This window comes from Boleophthalmus pectinirostris, unplaced genomic scaffold, assembly GCF_026225935.1.
Source record: "Boleophthalmus pectinirostris isolate CB_2022bp ecotype Guang Dong unplaced genomic scaffold, ASM2622593v1 HiC_scaffold_10, whole genome shotgun sequence".
NCBI lineage: Eukaryota > Metazoa > Chordata > Actinopteri > Gobiiformes > Gobiidae > Boleophthalmus > Boleophthalmus pectinirostris.
This window is the reverse complement of record NW_026570971.1, coordinates 33,113,393-33,135,864: the sequence shown is the minus strand read 5'-3', so window position 1 is coordinate 33,135,864 and position 22,472 is coordinate 33,113,393. Positions and strand designations below refer to the sequence as shown.

Sequence of the window (22,472 nt, the reverse complement as noted above, 5' to 3'; positions counted from 1 at the left end):
TCAACTTTACGACATATAAACTGTAACGACTCTAGAGCCACATCAATCCGTTTGACATTATAATGGGTTTAATTCAGTTTTGTTCAACTCTCACAGAAACAAAACTTAAAACCGCATCACTAATTTGCATAAACTCAGTGATGATAAAACTCCAGCTCTTGTGTCGCTGATGTGGTTCAATTTCTGTCAGATTAAAAGACATGACTCAGGTGAATACAGGTTAGTGTGACCAGATTTGTGTTTGTCAAAACCAGGACACCGTACGGGAGGAGGGAGGTGGGGACTCATCATCGACATTGAGCGACTCTCACCTGACAAAACTTTTTCCCACTGGACACAGAAACATATGTGCTGCTTTGTACACTGTGCACATGGACTCACACTTGTCCCGAACGGAACAGAAAGTGTGGAATTTCTTGTACAAGTCATTGTTAAATCCACATTTGTGCTTCAGTACGTTGCAGACTGACCCACTGTTTGTGTCTCGCTCCTTCTGATGCAGAGACACATGTACACACCTGTTTGTTCATGCTACACACAGCAAACTACATTCGGTTTGTCGATTAAAATTAACATAATCGATGAAATTCTTAATGATCAATTATGGATTAATCGACTAATCATGCCCATCCCTAATCTGAACATAACCTAAACACTAAACATGTGAGACAGACTCGACTCTGACTCGTCTGTTTCGCTGAATGACTGAAAGGTTTTCATTTTTCATTCTGGACTCTTCTCATTCATTTAAATGTCTCTCTCTCCTTTTAATTTTATGATGATTATTTATGTTTTCATTTGTTTATGTTGTGATTTTAAAGCACTTTGAAATATTTTGTGTACGAACTGCGCTTTACAAATGCCTTGAATAAATGTGAGGTAGAAAAAAGCAGGTGACCAGAAAAGTTACACAATGTACTAACTGAGTAACTGAGGACTAACTACCTGAGTAAATAGGCCCCCTCCCCTCTCTGCCCCCCCCTCCCCGCTCTCATTTAGTCCCTGTGAAGTCTTTAATGACAGGTGAGTGGACAGGAGCAGACACACAGACTCGGAGCCTCTCTCTGTCTCTTGTGTGAACCTAAACTCCTTCACTGAACAGAGACTTAAAGCGGCGCTCTGATCACAGTGTTTAACTCACACGGGGACGTTTACGAGGAGATGAAGTCATGATGTCATCGCTCCACTCCACGTACAGTCCAGGTAGAGTCCGGGTACAGTGGAGCTCTGACTTCACCCGCCGGAATGGGATTTGTGTCATTTGAACATTCCAGGGTTCAGAGATCATTTTCACGTATAACATTTTTAAAACATTATCATTTTAGGCTGACAAATCAAAGGTGGGTGGGACTGACTTTAAGGTGGAGGGTCTGTGAAATGTTTTTCACCATGGAGATGTTTTTGCTTCGTCCGGAATGTTTCACAGTATGGCATTACACCTTTTCATCTTCATGGAGATAAACCGCTCACAGTCAGAATGTCTGTTTCTCGTGGTATTTTTGAGCTCTAAAACCAACTGTAATTGAATAAATGTAAAGTAGAGCTGTTTAATGTCATACTGTGGAACATTCCAGACAGGTCAATTTATTTATTTATTTATTCATTTGGAGGATAAGCCCCTTGAGATGTCTCCACATCTTGTTTTCGGGGGGTCCTCATAAATACAACAACAAAAGACAGATACAGTAGAGCAGAAACTAGGAGACATGAATTTAAAAAAGCATCAAAACAACTAAATCAACACAACCACACACACACACACACACACACACACACACACACTCACACACACACACACTCACACACACTTGACTGTTTGACATTTGGGTCCGGTCAAGCAGAAGTAAACATCAAGGCCAAAGATTCAAGTTAATGCATCTGATATAAAAATGTATTGAACAGATACATATGTACTCTAGTTTATGAAACTGTTGACCTTTTTTCTGGACCATTTTTGGTTCTAAAGTTCCATCTGTTTTAAACAGACCATGTATGAAACATGGAACAAAAATTATTTCCCAAATTTCAAAGACCTGCAAATCATGTCAATAAATGGATGTATTTCATCATATCTTGTGTTATTCCATCTTTGAACTGTTGATGAAGATACATGATTTTTCTAAAAAAAATTATTTAAAATGATAAAAATTTGCTTGGAAGGACTGACATATTTTATAGAAATAGTTTCCTTTCATTTTGAAGTAATATTAAAGTATTCAGTAGAAAAAGCGACAAATGATGTAAAATCCTGCACCTTCTACTTGTTTGCACAATTTTCCCTCCGTTACTTTTCCCTCCGTTACCATGACCTTTCTTCATAAAAAATCTCATGAGTCAAAAAGTAAGAGGTTTTTCAACCTAATCTTGTACCATATGGTAGAAAACTATATGAAGCAAATATTCAAACCAGTTTGTTAAGGATATGGAGGTGAGAACCAAGAGTTATCACTGTTTGGATTTATTGCCCAAAAAGTGCTGCATATTTCATTCCCTCCGTTACTGACATGAGTTTTTTAATTTTTTTGTCAACAACTTGAAAGAATATCACAGGTTTAACTTGACCCTGTTGGAGTGTTAACTCTTTCCTACATTCTGATACTTTACTTATTTCAATAGTCCCTCTAGTTTCTGAATAAGAGACATTTGAATGTCAAAAATCTGCCCCTGTTTCCCTCCGTTACCACTTGACCGGATCTAAATAATAAACAAAACAAAAAACAAAGAACAAAACAGAGTTCAAAGATAATCACAATAAGATGAACAACAAAAATTCAACAAAATGATCAAAAACAATGACATGGGTTCTGTAAATATTGAACCAGAGCATTTTTACATGAACGGACTGAAGTTAATGTACGAATCAATGAAGGAAGATTGTTCCAGTCAGAAGGAGCTTTATATTTAAGTGTTTTCCTATTTGTTTTTTGACTCTTGGGATGACAAAAATCTGATCAGCGTGACGTAAACTGTAAGAGGATCTGACTGGAATGAAATACTGTTTGAGATATTCAGGAAAACTGAGGTTAATGCATTTAAAGACAAATAACAGTGAAGACAGAGCAGTGACATCATAGAAAGAAGCAGCAGGTGACTGACCCCTAACCAAAAAGTTGCACCTTTAAATAACCTTTTAAAGAAATAGTTCTACCTCTTGCAACATGCTTTTACTCCAGTTTGAGTCAGTTTTATTGAAGTAACAGAACTTGAGTCATATATACAGTGTAACAGAACTCTTCTACTTGAGTAAAAGTTGTGCTTCCTCTTCCCACTGTGAGCGAGTAAAGTGACAAAAGCTTAATGGGACAATATGAAATGATGTGAACATTTGTGTTTCTTCCTTCACATATGATTTGTTTTTCAAATGTCATTCTCCAGTCTACAGTACAGACCACACACACTCAGACTCCAGAATGAACACACTCACAGTTCATTCATCAGGTAGTAATACTCTGACAGGTAGCCAGGGAACCCAAGAACAGACACAGGTCAATGGGGAAAGAAAGATACTTATTACAGAAATGCTTCCAGGAATTTGACAGATCAGAACAGGATGAAGCAGGACAGAGCAGGAGACAGAGGCAGGTCGGAGTAGAAGGCCGGAGTAGGAGGCTGGAGTAGGAGGCTGGAGAAGGAGGCTGGAGTAGGAGGCTGGAGTAGGAGGCTGGAGTAGGAGTAGGAGGCTGGAGTAGGAGGCCGGAGTAGGAGACTGGAGTAGAGTAGGAGGCTGGAGTAGGAGGCTGGAGTAGGAGGCTGGAGTAGGAGGCTGGAGTAGAGTAGGAGGCTGGAGTAGGAGGCCGGAGTAGGAGACTGGAGTAGAGTAGGAGGCTGGAGTAGTAGTAGGAGGCTGGAGTAGGAGACTGGAGTAGAGGAGGCTGGAGTAGAGACTGGAGTAGAGTAGGAGGCTGGAGTAGAGTAGGAGGCTGGAGTAGGAGACTGGAGTAGAGTAGGAGACTGGAGTAGAGTAGGAGGCTGGAGTAGGAGACTGGAGTAGAGTAGGAGGCTGGAGTAGGAGACTGGAGTAGAGTAGGAGGCTGGAGTAGGAGACTGGAGTAGAGTAGGAGACTGGAGTAGAGTAGGAGGCTGGAGTAGAGTAGGAGGCTGGAGTAGGAGACTGGAGTAGAGTAGTAGGCTGGAGTAGGAGACTGGAGTAGAGTAGGAGGCTGGAGTAGGAGACTGGAGTAGAGAGTAGGAGGCTGGAGTAGGAGACTGGAGTAGAGTAGGAGACTGGAGTAGAGTAGGAGGCTGGAGTAGGAGGCCGGAGTAGGAGACTGGAGTAGAAGGCTGGAGTAGAGTAGGGGACTGGAGCAGGTTGGAGTAGGAGACTGGAGTAGGTTGGAGTAAGTAGGAGACTGGAGCAGGTTGGAGTAGGAGACTGGAGTAGGTTGGAGTAGGAGACTGGAGTAGGAGACTGGAGCAGGTTGGAGTAAGAGACTGGAGCAGGTTGGAGTAGGAGACTGGAGTAGGAGGTTGGAGAAGGTTGGAGTGGGAGACTGGAGCAGGTTGGAGTAGGAGACTGGAATAGGGAGATTGTAGGAGTATTATGATCTGGCAGCGCTGAGTTGTCTTGAGTCACTTTTCCAGCCTGTTGATGGCAGAGTGGCTCAGCTGAGGCTCGTGCACACCTGTCTCCTGAAACACACAGGGGGAGGGGAAGGAGGTGGGAGTGGCAGATGAGGTGGAGGTGCTTGAGGAGCTGTGACAAATACAGTCTGTCCAGTTCACACTCACCCAAAATATAAACGTGTTCAGGTTCAACACTGTTACTACAACATTCTATTTATATTGTGGGGAAAATATAGATTATTTAGTGATGTGGAGGTGTATTAGCTGTTACCATAACAACAACATACTGGATAAACATCAGTAAGATTTAATAGATGTTCCACAGACATTTTATTTATTGTGATTTTAGCCAAGTGTGATGGATGAATTTAACTAATTGTTTATGGAACAAACCGTTCTGCACTGGAGCTCTGTGACACTTTAGTTTGTAATTGTGTTTTTATACGTGTTTTTGCACATAATGTGGATGAATGAAATGTGAAATGTGGAACCTGCCACTCAAATCTGCAATGCAAATTTACCTACGGGTACGAATAAAGCAACCTAACCTATTACACTCTCATCACCAAGGAGTTACAAGTCAGATCTGCTGAGAGGCAAGCAGGTCATTTACCTGACTGCAGAGATGAGACTCTTGAGAATTTTACGGGTTTTATATAAAAGCTTCTTCCCTTCTAATGACACTTTGGCTACGTTCAGACTGCAGGGCTTAACGCTCAATTCCAATTTTTTTGTGAAATCCGAAGTTTTTTCGAGGTCGTTCACATTTCCAATTAAATGTGACTTGTATGTGATCCCCTGTGTGAACGTTAAACGGCCCTAAAGTGTCCCACATGAGCAATGGAGACACGACGACGTCAACCACAGTGAGCGTCTCTGTGTTTACAGAAGTTGTCCAAACATGGACGCAGCATCGAGCACCTGGAGATTTTAAAGTTCCTCTCGTACCGGAGCCAGAACATGAACAACTTACTTGTTTTAAGGAGGAGATTGAGAAGGAGAAGGACGAGGTTTTTGGTCGTGGTGTTTTGTGGGGCAGCGGCAGCGACGTCCGTTGAAAGGAACGTGTGGATGTGGAGACGGAGCCAAGAGTGGTGAGTGGTGATGTGCTTCACTTCAGTGACACAGAGTTCATTAACAATTTTCACCTACTTCAGCGCAGAATAGTGACGTTTGTGTCTTGTTGATAACGTGTAGGTGGATGAATGCGCCTTGGCCGTTCAGACTGAAGTCACATGTCAAAAGATCAGATATGTATCAGTTTCAGGAGCACATATCCAAGTGTCCTGGGTCACATTTGAAAAAATCGGATCTGTGTGGTTCAGACTGTCATTAAAAGATCAGATACACGTCATATAGAGGCCAAAAAATCAGGTTTGGGTCACTTCAGGCTGCAGTCTGAACGCTGCCTTTGATGTGATACTTTGCAGTGATATCACACTGGGGGGTTCTACATGTATCTCTAATGGTGGAATGCTTAGGAGTTACCATGGGGACACAACACACACATTAACAAACACAGACACAAAGTTTTAAGATTTTGTACAATACATGCTGTTTAATAAATGCAAGAGAGAACCCTGTGGTGACAAGAGGGTCATTACCAAAAAAAGTTACACAATACACCTTTAAAGATCTTTCACTTTCATTTATTTGTTTATTTATTTAAATTCCAAAAACACTGAACACATGCGGGTCTTGAAAAGCACAGATGACAGATGTTTTTACTACGAGTCAGATCGAAATCACAGATACACAGATACAGGCCACCAGTAAAACCCCACTGTGGCAGAGTGGTTAGCCTGCCTCCTCCCTTCAGTGAGGAGGTTGTGGGTTAGACTCCAGGTGGGGTGTGAGATGGGATGTGGAGCGTGTGTGATCTTGAAGGAGCATTTTTGTGGAGGAGGAAGGAGAGGAAATAGTTTATCTGAAGACAGAATTAAACTCCGTCCCTCTGTCTAAACCTGCTCATGGTGGTATTTCTCTGCTGATGTGTTTCTATGGTGGCATGTTCAGCCGTTACCATGGTGACAAAGTGCACACATTAACCACAACTACCAAAAATGTGTTTAGATGGTCTGAAAACTCAAGAAAAAATATAAAATGTGTTTAAACGGCACATTTTCAGGAGTCTGTGATCAGTCCGAGCGTTCTTAAGTCCTCTTAAGAATTTGATTTTCAACTAAAAGATGAGAGTGACTTTAAAATCATCTCATCTGTTGTAGTTTCAGCTGAATAGACTTTAAGACAAAAGGTAAATACATTTGAGGAGCTAAAGCCAAACACATATTGAGAAGGTTCAACATCTGTGCGTCATACGTTTGTAGATTTCTTTCAAAAACAGCAGAGTTCTATAGGCCCCTGCTCTCTGCACTACACTTATGGATGACGGAAATATCCGCTTAAATCTGTGACTATTGTTTTTATCGACTGCCCCCCGTCTCAAACAGGAAGTGACACAATGGACCTGCTTTAACTGCATAGGAAATACTAAACAATGTACAAGTACTGTAAGAATACTGTACAGATGACATCATAACCTCCTATATCCCTGTGTGCCAGATGCCCTCCCATACTTCTACATCCCTGTGTATAAGGCTGCATTCAGACTGCAGCCTGAAGTGACCCAAATCTGATTTTTTGGCCTCTATGTTCCTGTATCTGATCTTTTAATGACAGTCTGAACGACACAGATCCAATTTTTTCAAATGTGACCCAGGACACTTGGATATGTGCTCCTGAAACTGATACATATCTGATCTTTAACATGTGACTTCAGTCTGAACGGCCAAAGTGCATTCATCCACCTACACGTTATCAACAAGCCACAAACGTCACTATTCTGCGCTGAAGTAGGTGAAAATTGTTAATGAACTCCATGTCACTGAAGTGAAGCACATCACCACTCACCACTCTTGGCTCCGTCTCCACATCCACATGTTCCTTTCAACGGACGTCGCTGCCGCTGCCCCACAAAACACCACAACCAAAAACCTCGTCCTTCTCAATCTCCTCCTTAAAACAAGTAAGTTGTTCATGTTCTGGATCCGGTACGAGAGGAACTTTAAAATCTCCAGGTGCTCGATGCTGCGTCCATGTTTGGACAACTTCTGTAAACACAGAGACGCTCACTGAGGTTGACGTCGTCGTGTCTCCAGTGTCACATGTGGGACACTTTTGGGCCATTTAATGTTCACACTGGAGTCACATACAAGTCACATTTAATTGGAAATGTGAACGACCTCACAAAAACATCGGATTTCACAACAAAAATCGGAATTTAGCGTTAAGTCCTGCAGTCTGAACGTAGCCTTAGATGCCCTCCTGACCCAGATAGTCCTGGGCGCAGGTATACAGCTATATACTCCTGAAGTTAGGGTAACTTTATTATTAATCCTTTGAGAGGGAAACCTGAAGTGTCTCTGGGTTAAACCTGACAGAAGCAGTGGGAGCTGGAGGACAGAACACTGATTGCAAACTTTGTGGAGTGGTCCCAGACAAACTATTGGCTCCTGAACATTGACCAGACCAGCTGGTGATTGACTTCAGGAGGAAGAGGACACCAGTAGAGCCCGTCAATATCCAGGGGCATGAGGTGGAAATAGTGACTGCTACAAGTAACATGGCGTCCAGGTGAACAACAGGCTGGACTAGAGGGACAACTGTAATGCTGTGTACAAGAAGAGAATGAGGAGACTCAACTTCCTGAGAAAGCTCAGGTCTTTCAATGTGTGCAGCAAGTTCTTGGAGATCTTCTTCCAGTCTGTGGAGACCCTTGGACTTGGCTGTGCTCTGCTGGGGGAGCAGCTCCAGGAAAAGAAACATGGGCCGATCCACAAACTGATCCATAAAACTGCTCACGTGATCGACTGTGAGCTGGAGACATTTATCACAGTGAGAGACACAAGGACACTGGACAAACTGCTCTTCATCATGGACACTCCTCCTCACCCACTGCACCAGACTATAGAGGGACAGATAATACTCCCTACAAATGTACAGCTCCTCACCCTTATATAACTGATAATACTCCCTACAACTGTACAACACTTAACCATCTGTTCTGTCAATCATCAGATCATTGTTGCACTTTCTCTTGTATAAAGCTGAGATTTTATATTTTATGTCTTATGTTTCTATTTTATTTTGACTTGTACAATTACATAATTCTGCTTTATTTGACACTTGTCTCTTGCTATATTTTGCTATTTATATAAAATGTATTATTATCATTTAATTTTTTACTCTTTGTTATTATATTTATTGTGATGTGTGAGCTCCCGTGTCCAAGTCATTTCCCTTGTGGATCAATCAAAGTTTGTCAAAGTTTGTCTAAATCTAAGGAGCCACCTCTAGATGTTGAGCTAGTCTCACATGTAAACTGCACACAGAAAGACCCGGGAGTCAAACCCAGAACCTTCTTGCTGTGAAGTGCCTCGACTTGACCAGAACCCTGCTCAGATCTGGTCCACTGCTCCTGACAGGTTTAACTCAGAGACACTGAAGGACAGAGCAGCTTCAGCAGGTCACAGACAGGTGCAGACAGGTGCAGACAGGAGCAAACAGGAGCAGACAGGTGCAGACAGGAGCAAACCTCAGCTCCTGTGTAACTGATACAGGGATCAGAAGTGGCCAGAGGAGCAGACCAGGGTCCATTAGGAGCAGGTTTTTCAGGTGAAATGAGGCGTGACCTTCAGAGAGACAGGAGCCTCCGTGACCTCTGACCTCTGAACCCCTGTGACCTGAGATGTCCTGAGAGCGCAGAGTTTACACAAGAGACACTTCACACCTCCTCAGTCTCTATCTCACCTTCATCTTTCTATCGCTCATTCCTATCACTCTCTCCAGCCTCTCATCTCTCCTCATCTCTCCTCCCCCTTCCTCCCTCTCTTCCTCCTCCCCCTTCCTCCCTCTCTTCCTCCCTCTCTCCCTCTCTTCTTCAGACTGATGTGTTTGAAACTCAATGTACCAGAGCCAATGAGTCAATGGGAAACTCCCGTGTGAAAAGGACCATCACTTTACCTCCAGAAAACCAGGAAAAGTCCGTCAATGCTTCTTTAGCCGCATAAAAAGTCACTGTTACCAGCAGAAGGCGCATGGATTAGAAGAAGATGAGGAGGCCGACAGTACCTGAGTGGTGTTTTCTGTTTGCGTGTTCTCCCCATCAACCCAAAAACATGCAGAACAGGTTGAATCCTCCACCTTAAGACAGTCCTGACCAAGACCAGCTCAAGATGTGGAGATGGTCCCTCTGCTCTTGACAGGTTTAACCCATAGACACAGAAGAACGGGTCAAATGCAGCAAATGAACATTACAGGATATGAGGACTGCTCTCTTTCTGCATCACTGTAGGTCTCTGTTCCATGTTATAACATTGTTTCCTCATCAAAAACCTGCCTGAAGAGGTTTTAGAGTCATCCATGAGAAGAGAGAATTTCTTGTACAAGTCATTGTTAAATGTGCATTTGTGCTTCAGCATGTTGCAGACTGACTTTGTATCTGCTCGCTCCGGCTGAGTGCACAGACGCTACGAGAGACACTCAGTTTAATGGCCCAATGAAAGGAAATGAAAACACGGACATTTACATCACTTAAAAAAACAAAAAAACAAACCCGGACTCAAAAAATAGGATAGATCCTATTTTCTGAAATCTATGTGAGCAGGACGTGCTGCTCTATATGTGCATCTGGCAGTGGAGCCGCCCTCATTCACTTTCCATGCATTCTAAAAGTTACGCATCCAAAAGTTGCAGTTTTTACGCTCACGTAGGGCGAAATACGTGTGCCAGGCCCTTAGGACCTGGCTCCACTGCATGACTAAACGCGCCCAGTCAAGTTTGATCGTCTTTCCCATTGACAAACACAGAGCCAGTGCTGCGCGTGTACATCCTGCTGCAGCTGCCGGTGGAGCCGCCTTTGCGTTGACACACAGCTGTGGTTTCGTGAGGCAATGACAAGGGTGCATCCTCCATGTCCAGGCGGTCCTCTTCTCACGTGACGCCCAGTACCCACCCTCCACACCTCTTCTTCTGCGCCAAAGAAAAACAGGTCATATACGAGCACAAGAATATACTGCACAAGCTGAGAACCGTGGAAACAGCTCAGTACACACACGTCCCGAACCATGACAAGTGAACCAAACGGGTCGCTTTTTTTTTCATGAACCATGCCACCCCTAGTCTCAACACACTTTATAAATCTCCTCGTTTGGAAGCAGAGTGAAGCAGAGTGAAGCAGAGTGAGGCTTGAACACTCAAAGATCAGACACAGACTAAGTATGTTTCATGTTAGAAGTTAATTCCCCATAACAATAAAACAGTTCTTCTTAAAGCAGCCTGGAAAAAGTTAAGGTTAGGGTAAAGACATTATCAGTCACTAGCAATCCAATCTAAATCTGCGCATCCCTGCTAACTTGTAAAACAACAAAATGTCAGTTTCAATAAGGTTAACAACAATAGGATTCATAGTTCCAAATGTAGAAATGCAGTTATAATTAGAGCATTATGTAAACGTAATGAATAAACTGGAGTTTCCTGTGTGATTGTTGAAGACCAGGGCCTCTCTTCTGAACGTTTCCTCACGCTCTGACTCATGCGGCTCCTGGTTCTATTGTGCTGGGGCCGGAGCAGAGGATGCTGGGAAAGCGGGAGAGTTTTCCGGGGAATTCCGCAGCGTTCCTCCAGGAGCAGCTCTGAGCGAGAGAATGAATGAAGCTATTTACAAACCAAGACTTTGAACTCAGACTGAGGGAAGTCCAGGACATGAGACAATGCTCCTGGTTTAGTCCTGCTTTAGTCCTGGTTTAGGCCTGGTTTAGGCCTGGTTTAGTCCTGGTTTAATCTTGGTTTAATCCTGGTTTAATCTTGGTTTAGTCCTGGTTTAGTCCCAGTTTAATCTTGGTTTAATCCTGGTTTAGTCCTGGTTTAGTCCTGGTTTAATCTTGGTTTAATCCTGGTTTAGTCCTGGTTTAGTCCTGGTTTAGTCCCAGATTAACCCTGGTTTAGTCCTGTTTAGTCCCGGTTTAATCCTGGTTTAGTCCTGGTTTAGTCCCGGTTTAATCCTGGTTTAGTCCTGGTTTAGGCCTGGTTTAGTCCCAGATTAACCCTGGTTTAATCCTGGTTTAGTCTTGGTTTAATCCTGTTTTAATCTTGGTTCAATCCTGGTTCAGTCCTGGTTTAGTTCTGGTTTAATCCTGTTTTAATGCTTTTTTAATCCTGGTTCAGTCCTGGTTTAGTCCTGTTTTAATCCTGGTCTAATTTTAGTCTTGGTTTTAAATCTGCATAAAGCATAAGAGGAAGAGGAGTGAGAAAGAAGAGAAAGAGAGATACGAGAGAGGAAAGAGGAGGAGGGTTTGATGGGACAGTGTTAATGACAAAGGCCAGAGGGACACGTGTCTCCACATGTCCATCGTCCTGCACCAGCCCTTATGTCCAACACAGTCTCACACAGAGGAACATGAGGAGCAGCAGTAGTAGTAGTAGTAGTAGTAGTAGTAGTAGTAGTAGTAGTAGTAGTCATTTGGCAGCACTACAAAACAAAACATAGACGACAACCCCATCGATCATGACCGAAAGTGTTTAGGCTGAAGTAAAAGTTCAAATGCCAAACCTGATTAAACAACGACAGAATTCCAAAAAAGAAAACAGCGTATGAACAGCAAGTTTGCATTTACAATTTCACTTACAACTTATTGTATTTATAAGAGACTAAATATAAATTAAAACTAACAAAATGTAATGCATAATTCATTCCAGAGCTCTAGATCTTTTAAAGTCTTCTACAGTGTTTGATTTTATTTTTAAATCATCACTCAGATTGTTCCACACACTCACCGCTCCTACACAAATACAATCCCTTTTTTTTTTTTTTACTTCTTATCTTTATTATTTTGTAAAGATGCAATTTTTTTTCGTAATTTATTGTCATACAAACTAATACTAATGTTAATAAAGGCACAAAAGTTTATTGTTTATGATCGTACAAAATAAACCACAATGAGAATGAAAAAATGTAGGGATTTTTTGTTTTCATTTATGGTTGTACAAACTAATAGTACATAGTGAATATAAACTGATGGTGAACATGATCAAAATAAAAGGTCATGTTAAAGAAAAGCATATGTTAGTTAATCATTGTGGGTTAATTGTGAAGACAGTGGATCTAGTCTTTTAGGTATTTCTGTCAGATTTGATTATTATATAGATTTTTGAAGTGCACCAAGTTAGTACAAGTTTAACTGTTCTATAAGTCTACTCCACGTCTGTAACACACTTTGCTTTTGAGAGAGGTAGAATTGTTTTCTTTAATTTCATTTGACCTCTCAGGTTGTATTTAGATTCATTTGTTGCTTTAAAATAAGATTCAGCATGTTTTAAATTTTACCAGGTCCCCAAATGTCAGTATTTTTGATACAGAAAGTGCATTTATATGTTCTCTATGTCTGACGATGTGAACTATTCATATTGCTTTTTTTTTTGTAATTTAAACAATACGTCTGTGTTACTTTATGAGAATTTCCCCAGATTTCTACACAGAAACTTCAGTGGTGTAAGATAAGAGTACAGCAGACTGTATACAGGGCTTTCTTATTGAGTAGAAATAAACATGAGGCGTAAAGTATGAAGTACAGAACTCAGGGTTCCACTCTTTTTCACTGACAAAATTTCAAAACTTTTCCATGACTTTTTCATGACCTAAAGTGAATTTTCCATGACTTTACGGCACCTACATGTGCAGAATTGATCAGACTTTCAGGACTAAGTCTGAAATGTGAACTCTTTCCACTGGTATTATAGTTTTGAACATTCTAAACCCTGTCAATGCATTTATTGTCGTCTCTTTTAAACAAAAGGCGCAGACGTTCACAAATAATCTGAACAGCCTCATGAGAATGCAACAGAACACTGGAGCTGTGTGAAAGAAATACTCAAAATACGTGACTTTTCCAAAACTTTCATTGCATTTACAAAATTCCATAAGTTTTCCAGGCCTGGAAATGACATTTTCAGTTTCCGTGACTTTTCCAGGATTTCCATGACTGTAGGAACCCTGAGAACTGTCTCACCTCACAGCGAGAGGGTCCTGGTTTGACCCCTGCCCCCTGCTGGTGCTTCAGTTTCTCCATAACTTCAAACACACACAGTGAGTTTAAAGAGCTCATATCATTCTGTTTTCTGATCTATGTTATAAAGTTGTTTCCTCACCACAAACACACCTGGAGTTTTGTGTGTTTCATTCACACGTTTCATATTTGGGCTGAGTTCTTCTGAAGGGAAACACGACTCCAGGTCTGATTTTGAGGAGCTAACAACATGAGAACAAGGTTGAAAGTTCACAAAAGCACCAGCCATGAACTCTGCATCAAGAACTTAAAGATTAGAAGTCAAATCCCACGCTGCCATTGTATCCTCGGGCAAGTCACTTCACGCACCTTGTCAGTATGCAACTTTCTGGTGGTTTCGCATCACCTGCGTGATTCCATGGAATTAAAAAGCTCAAAGCATACTTCAGAACATTCTCCATCAAGAAGTGTGATGCCATACTGTGGAATATTACAGCACGAACATTTCCTTGGAGACAAGCTGGAGGAGGCCAAGGTCCGAGTCAGGTTTGTGGAGGAGCAAGCCCACTCACAGTAAGAACACATGCTGCAAAGAAAAATGCTTTTATTTGAGTCAATGTCTTGTGTGAAAAAATACACACTGTAGCTTCAAACCCCAGCGTGGAAACTGGAGGCAAGTTGGGTGAAGTGTCTTGCTCAAGAGTACAATCAGAGTAAAAAGAGGAGGAGGGGGGGGGGGGGGGGTCTCTTCAAAGCTCCCTGTGTTTGCCCTCTCTCCTCACACTGTCATTGAGACTCTTTATTTATAGACACAGACCATTACTGCAGCAGCCGGTGCATTCCCACAGGATTTATGCCTCCCTCCTCCTCCCCCCATCACCCCCCCACTCACCCACCCCCAACTCACCCCCTCACCCCCCACGACTCACCCCTCCAGCGCTGGGTTTAGGCCTGTCACTCTAACACATCTTGAAGCGTGATCTATTGCTGATTTGAATATAGAAAACAAACCATAAAGCAGAATTATCCCCCCAAAAAACAAATCTAAATGTGCAAAATTGTTATTTAAACTTCTACAGCTCAGATCTCATCGTAGTGCAGAAAAAGAACCAAACTTTTCCCATTAGTGCAAAGAAAAAGTCCCCATGATAAATACTGACGCCCCAAAACATGATTGTTCCATTTCAAATACACTGAATGAGAAGTCAACATAGTTAGAGTGACCAGATTTTCCCAAATATAAATCGGATCAGTCGTGGTTGGTCATAATAAAATTGTAAAACAAGTGCGTAATTAAAGAAAGTTGTTTTGCATTTGGACCATTCATGATTTATTCACGATAACATGAGTCAGTGTAGTCAGATTTTTTTTGTGTTTTCTGTAATTTTACTTAAACAAAAACCTAAAACAAAACAACCTAGACAGTTTATGCTTTTCTTTACTGTTGGCAGGATGAGACTGGTCAAAAATAGGGACACCTGGAACATTACTTGTATAAAACTGGGACACATCAACTGGTTTTGTATAAATCCACTGGGACAGAAGACTCAAAACTGGGACTGTCCTGGATAAACAGGGACGTCTAATCACTCTAGATATAATACTCATCGTGACAGGCCTCAGCTGGGTTTCAGTTATATTTACTCAAGTACTTTATAATAATATTTGACTCTCCGTGTAGTAGATTACACTTTATACTGACTAAACCTTAAAGTCTATGGAATTAACAGGAGTCAAATAGTTCAAAGAATGCATCAAGCAAAAAAAATACACATCAAAATATATATAAAAAAATAATATTAATAAAGTATATAAGATTGCAATCAAATGATTTGTGTGACTGTGTAAAATATCCATCTTTGCCTCTTTGCCTCCACGTCTTTCTCAGTTTTGTTTGAGACTGTTTTTTGTTTTTGTTGAGTAAAAAGCTTTCAGAAATATTCATGTGCATAGAATAGAAATGTGTGAAGAACACAGACGAGAGAGCAGCAGTGGACCTCAGTCTGCTGTACATCTCCACTCCTTTGAGGACAGTGAGGTACAGATCTTAGCCAGAGAAAATAAATGATTTGAGAGGGGAGTGAAAGAAGCCATTTTTGTTAAGAAAGAGAATCCTTCTCTAAACACAAATGAAGGACTCAGACACACCATCCATCTTCTATTTACAACTCCATCCTCAAACCTAAATCAAAACAAACAAGAACAACAGGTGTATCCAGGTCAGGTCCAGAGGTGTGGAAGCTCCATTATGGCCCTGAATTGTTCTGTTAATTAGACCCCACCCCCTGTACAGGTCAACAGGCCGAACTAACAAACACAAACTGTAAACAAGTGTGTGTGTTAGTTTCAGTGTAGTTAGCTCCTCCTGCAGATATAAGGAAGTGTCCACCAGCGTCTGACCACAACTGAAGAAGCAGCTTGGATGAGCTGCGAAACATCTTTAGCCAAACTAACTTTATCCAGTCGACAAACTGAATTTTCTCCTCACCACAGAATTAGAAATCCATGGGTATTTTGGAAATCTGTGCATATTTTGGAAATCCATGCATATTTGTCTGCAGTTGCGCATAAAATAAATATTCGTAAATTTATAAAATTTTATGGGCAACTACAGCCAAATATGCAGAGATTTCCAAAATACACATGGATTTCTATTCTATGCGCACAAATATTTCTGAAAGCTTTCTACTCTATATTTTTGTTTCAGATTCCAGTTCTTGTTTGTGCTCTGACTTTCTGGTTGCAGTTTTGGCACAAGCGTGACAGGTGAGTGGGATTTTCATGGCTGCGTTCCCATTGGCTCTTTTATGTTTGACAGACAGCTGAGCTTGGAGCTCGTGATGCTGTTGTGGATGTTTCCTGTTGTAGTTTTGGTGCTCAGAGATTTTCTAATATTCAACATTCTCTGGTGGACGCTTCTTCTGGAACAAAATTATTCTACACAGTGTTAGTACTGCACAAACGTGTCTGTGTTGTAGTCGCCAAAACTTCAGCAGGAAACATCCACAACAACTTCAGGAGCTCCAAGTTCAGCTGTCCGTCAAACATAAATGACCCAATGGGAATGAACCCATGAAAATCCCGCCCACCTGTCACATTTGTGCCAAAACTGCAACCAGAAAGTCAGAGAGCACAAACAAGAAGACTGCACCAGAACCAAAGATAAACAACATCAGACAAAACAGAGAAAGACGTGGAGGCAAAGAGGCAAAGACAGATATTTTACACAGTTACACAAATCATTTGATTGCAATCTTATATTATCTTATATAATCTTGTCTTGTTTTATCTAATCTAATCTTTGTGGCAAAACTGCAACCAAAAAGTCCAGGAGCACAAACGAGCAGACTGGAGTCAGAACCAAAGAAAACAGCATCATACAAAAGAATGTGGAACAAAAAAAAAGTTTCCAAAGAGGCAAAGACAAATATTTTACACAAATCATCTGATTGCAAATGTATTTATTTATTTTATTGTACTTTTTTTGTTTGATTCTTTTTATTTGGTATTTTGATGTATACTTTTTTGCTTGATGTTTTAAAAGTGTTATTTGAACTATTTGACTCCAAATTAATTCAATTCAAATTCAAGTCTATGATTTTGACTTTGTGTTAAAGCTGCACTGCACAAATGTTCTGGTGGAAGGTCTGTTATGCTTGTCTCCATGGAGATGTTTTTGTATTGCCTGGAATGTTCCACAGTATGACATTAAAGGTTGTATAGAGGATTTTTTAAGGTAAGTGAAATACAGCGACAGTCCTTTTTCAAATGTTGTTCATGCCTGACACCACCTCCCTCCTCCACAGCTCCTCAGTAGAAACATCTCCTCCCGCCTCTTTACTCTCGAAATCACACTTGTTTACATCCAGTGCGCGTTCAGAATTACTGTTGAAGTGACCTAGAAATATTTTAGTGACCGACGCGTCAGTTTTTAAACCCTTTGTCTGCTTCATTCACACCATCGCTGGAAGGAATCTCCAAGAATCACCTCAGTTTGTCTTCGCTCCATTTCTCCTTCTCTTCTTCTTTCAGTGACCTCAAAAACGGACTTTCTTTTGCGGTGAACTGGTCGTGGATTCTCGTCCGCCATCGCAACAAACTTTGTGCGAATTGTGAGGAAGCTACAGTTTGAAAAAGCCTCTAAGAACCACTGCATAAACCACATAATCCCCGAGCGCCGGCGAGTCAGTTACACATAGGGAGTTTGATTGACAACCTAACAGCCAATAGAAAATGAGGCAGCCTTGTTATCTATTGGCTGATGTTTATCTGGCGTCACTACGTCCACAGTTGATAGATTTTCATTCTTTTTTTTTTTTTGGTCATCATAATTACAAGGCTGCTGCATCTCTAATGGTATTTGAAACTTTCATTGGCAATTTGAAACAAAATAAAATCCTCCACACAAACCTTTAAACACATTTTTCTATCATTTATTCATCACAGGTGTTTCTATTGCTCAGAAATACAATAGATTTGTCTGTGAATAGAGCGACTCTCCACAGATCTGACTTGTAGTACAGTGTTGTAACTGCTTGTCTCCCTCGTGACAGAGACAAAGCAACAACATTTCCATGGAGACACTAGAAATGTTACATTGTGCACCTTTAACTTGAAATTATACCTCAGATGTTCCACCCTGACAGTTACTCTTGAAGTTACTCTTACTCGAGTACCCTGACAGAGTATTGTAGTCTTTGTTGGTCAGGTCTTTGTAGTCGTGCTTGTGTAATATTAGAACCCCCCCCCCCCCCCCCCGTCACATAACTGCCCCCGTCCAGAACAATTGCCCCAACATCACAGCTATGCTAATCCACGCTAACTCCTCTGGTACCATTAGCATAGCTCACAGTCCACATGCCACACACAACTATGACTTTAGACGCACAATAGAACACAACTATGTGACTTCAGACGCACAATAGAACACAACTATGTGACTTCAGACGACAATAGAACACAATGTGACTTTAGACGCACAATAGACACATATGACTTTAGACGCACAATAGAAACACAACTATGTGACTTCAGACGCACAATAGAACACAACTATGTGACTTCAGACGCACAATAGAACACAACTATGTGACTTCAGACGCACAATAGAACACAACTATGTGACTTTAGACGCACAATAGAACACAACTATGTGACTTTAGAACGCACAATAGAAACACAACTATGTGACTTCAGACGCACAATAGAACACAACTATGTGACTTCAGACGCACAATAGAACACAACTATGTGACTTTAGACCACAATAGAACAACATATGTGACTTTAGACGAACAATAGAACACAACTATGTGACTTTAGACGCACAATAGAACACAACTATGTGACTTTAGACGCACAATAGAACACAACTATGTGACTTAGACGCACAATAGAACACAACTATGTGACTTCAGACGCACAATAGAACACAACTATGTGACTTTAGACGCACAATAGAACACAACTATGTGACTTTAGACGCACAATAGAACACAACTATGTGACTTTAGACGCACAATAGAACACAACTATGTGACTTTAGACGCACAATAGAACACAACTATGTGACTTCAGACGCACAATAGAACACAACTATGTGACTTCAGACGCACAATAGAACACAACTATGTGACTTTAGACGCACAACAGAACACAACTATGTGACTTCAGACGCACAATAGAACACAACTATGTGACTTTAGACGCACAATAGAACACAACTATGTGACTTTAGACGCACAATAGAACACAACTATGTGACTTCAGACGCACAATAGAACACAACTATGTGACTTTAGACGCACAATAGAACACAACTATGTGACTAGTGACATGTGAGACGCACAATAGACATAGAAACACAATGTGACTTTAGACGCACAATAGAACACAACTATGTGACTTCAGACGCACAATAGAACACAACTATGTGACTTCAGACGCACAATAGAACACAACTATGTGACTTTAGACGCACAAATAGAACACAACTATGTGACTTCAGACGCACAATAGAACACAACTATGTGACTTTCACAATAGAACACAACTATGTGACTAGAACACACAATAGAACACACTATGTGACTTTAGACGCACAATAGAACACAACTATGTGACTTTAGACGCACATAGAACACAACTATGTGACTTCAGACGCACAATAGAACACTATGTGACTTCAGACGCACAATAGAACACAACTATGTGACTTTAGACGCACCAATAGAACACAACTATGTGACTTTAGACGCACAATAGAACACAACTATGTGACTTTAGACGCACAATAGAACACACTATGTGACTTTAGACGCACAATAGAACACACTATGTGACTTTAGACGCACAATAGAACACACTATGTGACTTTAGACGCACAATAGAACACAACTATGTGACTTCAGACGCACAATAGAACACACTATGTGACTTTAGACGCACAATAGAACACACTATGTGACTTCAGACGCACAATAGAACACAACTATGTGACTTCAGACGCACAATAGAACACAACTATGTGACTTCAGACGCACAATAGAACACAACTATGTGACTTCAGACGCACAATAGAACACAACTATGTGACTTTAGACGCACAATAGAACACAACTATGTGACTTCAGACGCACAATAGAACACAACTATGTGACTTCAGACGCACAATAGAACACAACTATGTGACTTCAGACGCACAATTAGAACACAAACTATGTGACTTTAGACGCACAATAGAACACACTATGTGACTTTAGACGCACAATAGAACACACTATGTGACTTTAGACGCACAATAGAACACAACTATGTGACTTTAGACGCACAATAGAACACAACTATGTGACTTTAGACGCACAATAGAACACACTATGTGACTTTAGACGCACAATAGAACACACTATGTGACTTCAGACGCACAATAGAACACAACTATGTGACTTCAGACGCACAATAGAACACACTATGTGACTTCAGACGCACAATAGAACACAACTATGTGACTTTAGACGCACAATAGAACACAACTATGTGACTTCAGACGCACAATAGAACACAACTATGTGACTTTAGACGCACAATAGAACACAACTATGTGACTTCAGACGCACAATAGAACACAACTATGTGACTTTAGACGCACAATAGAACACAACTATGTGACTTCAGACGCACAATAGAACACACTATGTGACTTCAGACGCACAACAGAACACACTATGTGACTTCAGACGCACAACAGAACACACTATGTGGACTTAGACGCACAATAGAACACACTAAAGGGAACTGTCTATCGCTGAGTGAATTTTATTATTAGTGTTTGTTTACTAAAAAGATTTATGCAAAGTAGGGTTGCAAACTCCCTGAAAAATAAATAAGGGACACCTCATTGGCAGGGCCGGTGTACTGTCAATTTGAGCTACCCGTCGATTTGAGCTACATAGCACTACTGCGCATGTGCACACCCCCCCCAAGTGCTGTTTCATTGTAAATGCCGTCGATTTGAACTTCCGAGGCAGAAGTGGAGTAACAAGTCACATTTTAAAGTGTATTGGTTTTCTTGTATGTTTTGCCCAGTTAAGCGTGTAAACATGTGCATGTTCGATTTGCGGCAGAATACCTACGTTAGGCTGCAGGTAGCTCATTTCGATGGGGCAGCCCATTTCAACAGAACACTGTAAAGCACTGTTGGCACCACTGTCGTCCATGCTGCTTTGTTACAGAGTTGAACCCTCAGAGCCTTCAAGGTTTTATAAATATTGAATTAATTTTTGCACTACTATATTTTTTCAGTATTTTTATTCAGTGAGTAAGAAACACTACACTATTAAGAATTTGTAGATCTTTGTTGTAAACTTTTAAACTTTTCCCAATCTGGGTAAATCAGTGACTCCCCCAAAAAACACGCTGGACGCCTCTATTTGAAAACCCCAAAAGCATCTGAAAGAAGGAGAAGAGAAAGACCTGAGAACAAGCCACCTCGACCAGTGAGATGATGAGGGGTGTGTGCTGTCAGCTCATATGTCACAGAGCCGGAGAGGCTGAGAACACGTTTACTGTCAATTTTCTTATAAAGCGCCATTCCATTGATTACACACTATTTCTGATTCTCGTGGTAATAAGAGACAAAGTGTGTCCTTTTTCAGTTCAATACGGGACGTGTACTTTTATTTCTGAATAGGTGACGATTCCATTTTTCGAAGTACGGTTGGCAGCCCTAAAGCAAAGTGACCTTCTTCTATTCAGCCAAGAGCATTCAGCAAAAATAAAGTGTTTTTATTTGCTTCATGCGAGTATCATAAACATTCCAGCACATATCAGAATGCTCCTGGTTTAGACCTGGTTTAGTCCTGGTTGAGTCCTGGTTTAATCCTGGTTTAATCCTGTTTTAGACCTGGTTTAGTCCTGGTTTAATCTTGGTTTAGACCTGGTTTAGTCCTGGTTGAGTCCTGGTTTAGACCTGGTTTAATCTTGGTTTAGACCTGGTTTAGACCTGGTTTAATCTTGGTTTAGACCTGGTTTAGTCCTGGTTTAATCTCTAATCAGAAAACTCTTCCAATCACTAAAAATCCAAATTTGGCTGAAACACATAAATTGTCAAATTAAACCAACATTGTGATTGTGTGAAAAATCTGATGAATAATAAAGTATTAGTGACTTTACAACTTTAAGCCTTATTAAAGTCAAAGATCCTTGTGTAAAATCTGATGAAGACTTTTAGCCCAAAGGAATCTCACAGTCACAGTTTGGACTTGGGCCATGTCAGTGTGCTGCGGAGATTTTCATGTTTACAGTAAAGTTGCTGCCTCTCTGTAAAGACATCAGTGTGTTTTCTGTTTG

The 22,472-nt window shown here is 41.0% G+C and overlaps 1 protein-coding gene across 1 annotated transcript in view; it reads left to right on the top strand.

The window, feature by feature from the left end:
* Positions 1–8,250: 8,250 nt before the first annotated feature.
* LOC129409440 (basic salivary proline-rich protein 2-like) overlaps positions 8,251–22,472 on the top strand; it is a 56,378-nt gene continuing 42,156 nt past the window's right edge. The window contains exons 1-2 of the mRNA XM_055155508.1: positions 8,251–8,457; positions 16,333–16,391. Of these exons, the coding sequence (XP_055011483.1) occupies positions 8,251–8,457; positions 16,333–16,391 (266 nt within the window). The remainder of the gene's footprint in view (positions 8,458–16,332; positions 16,392–22,472) is intronic.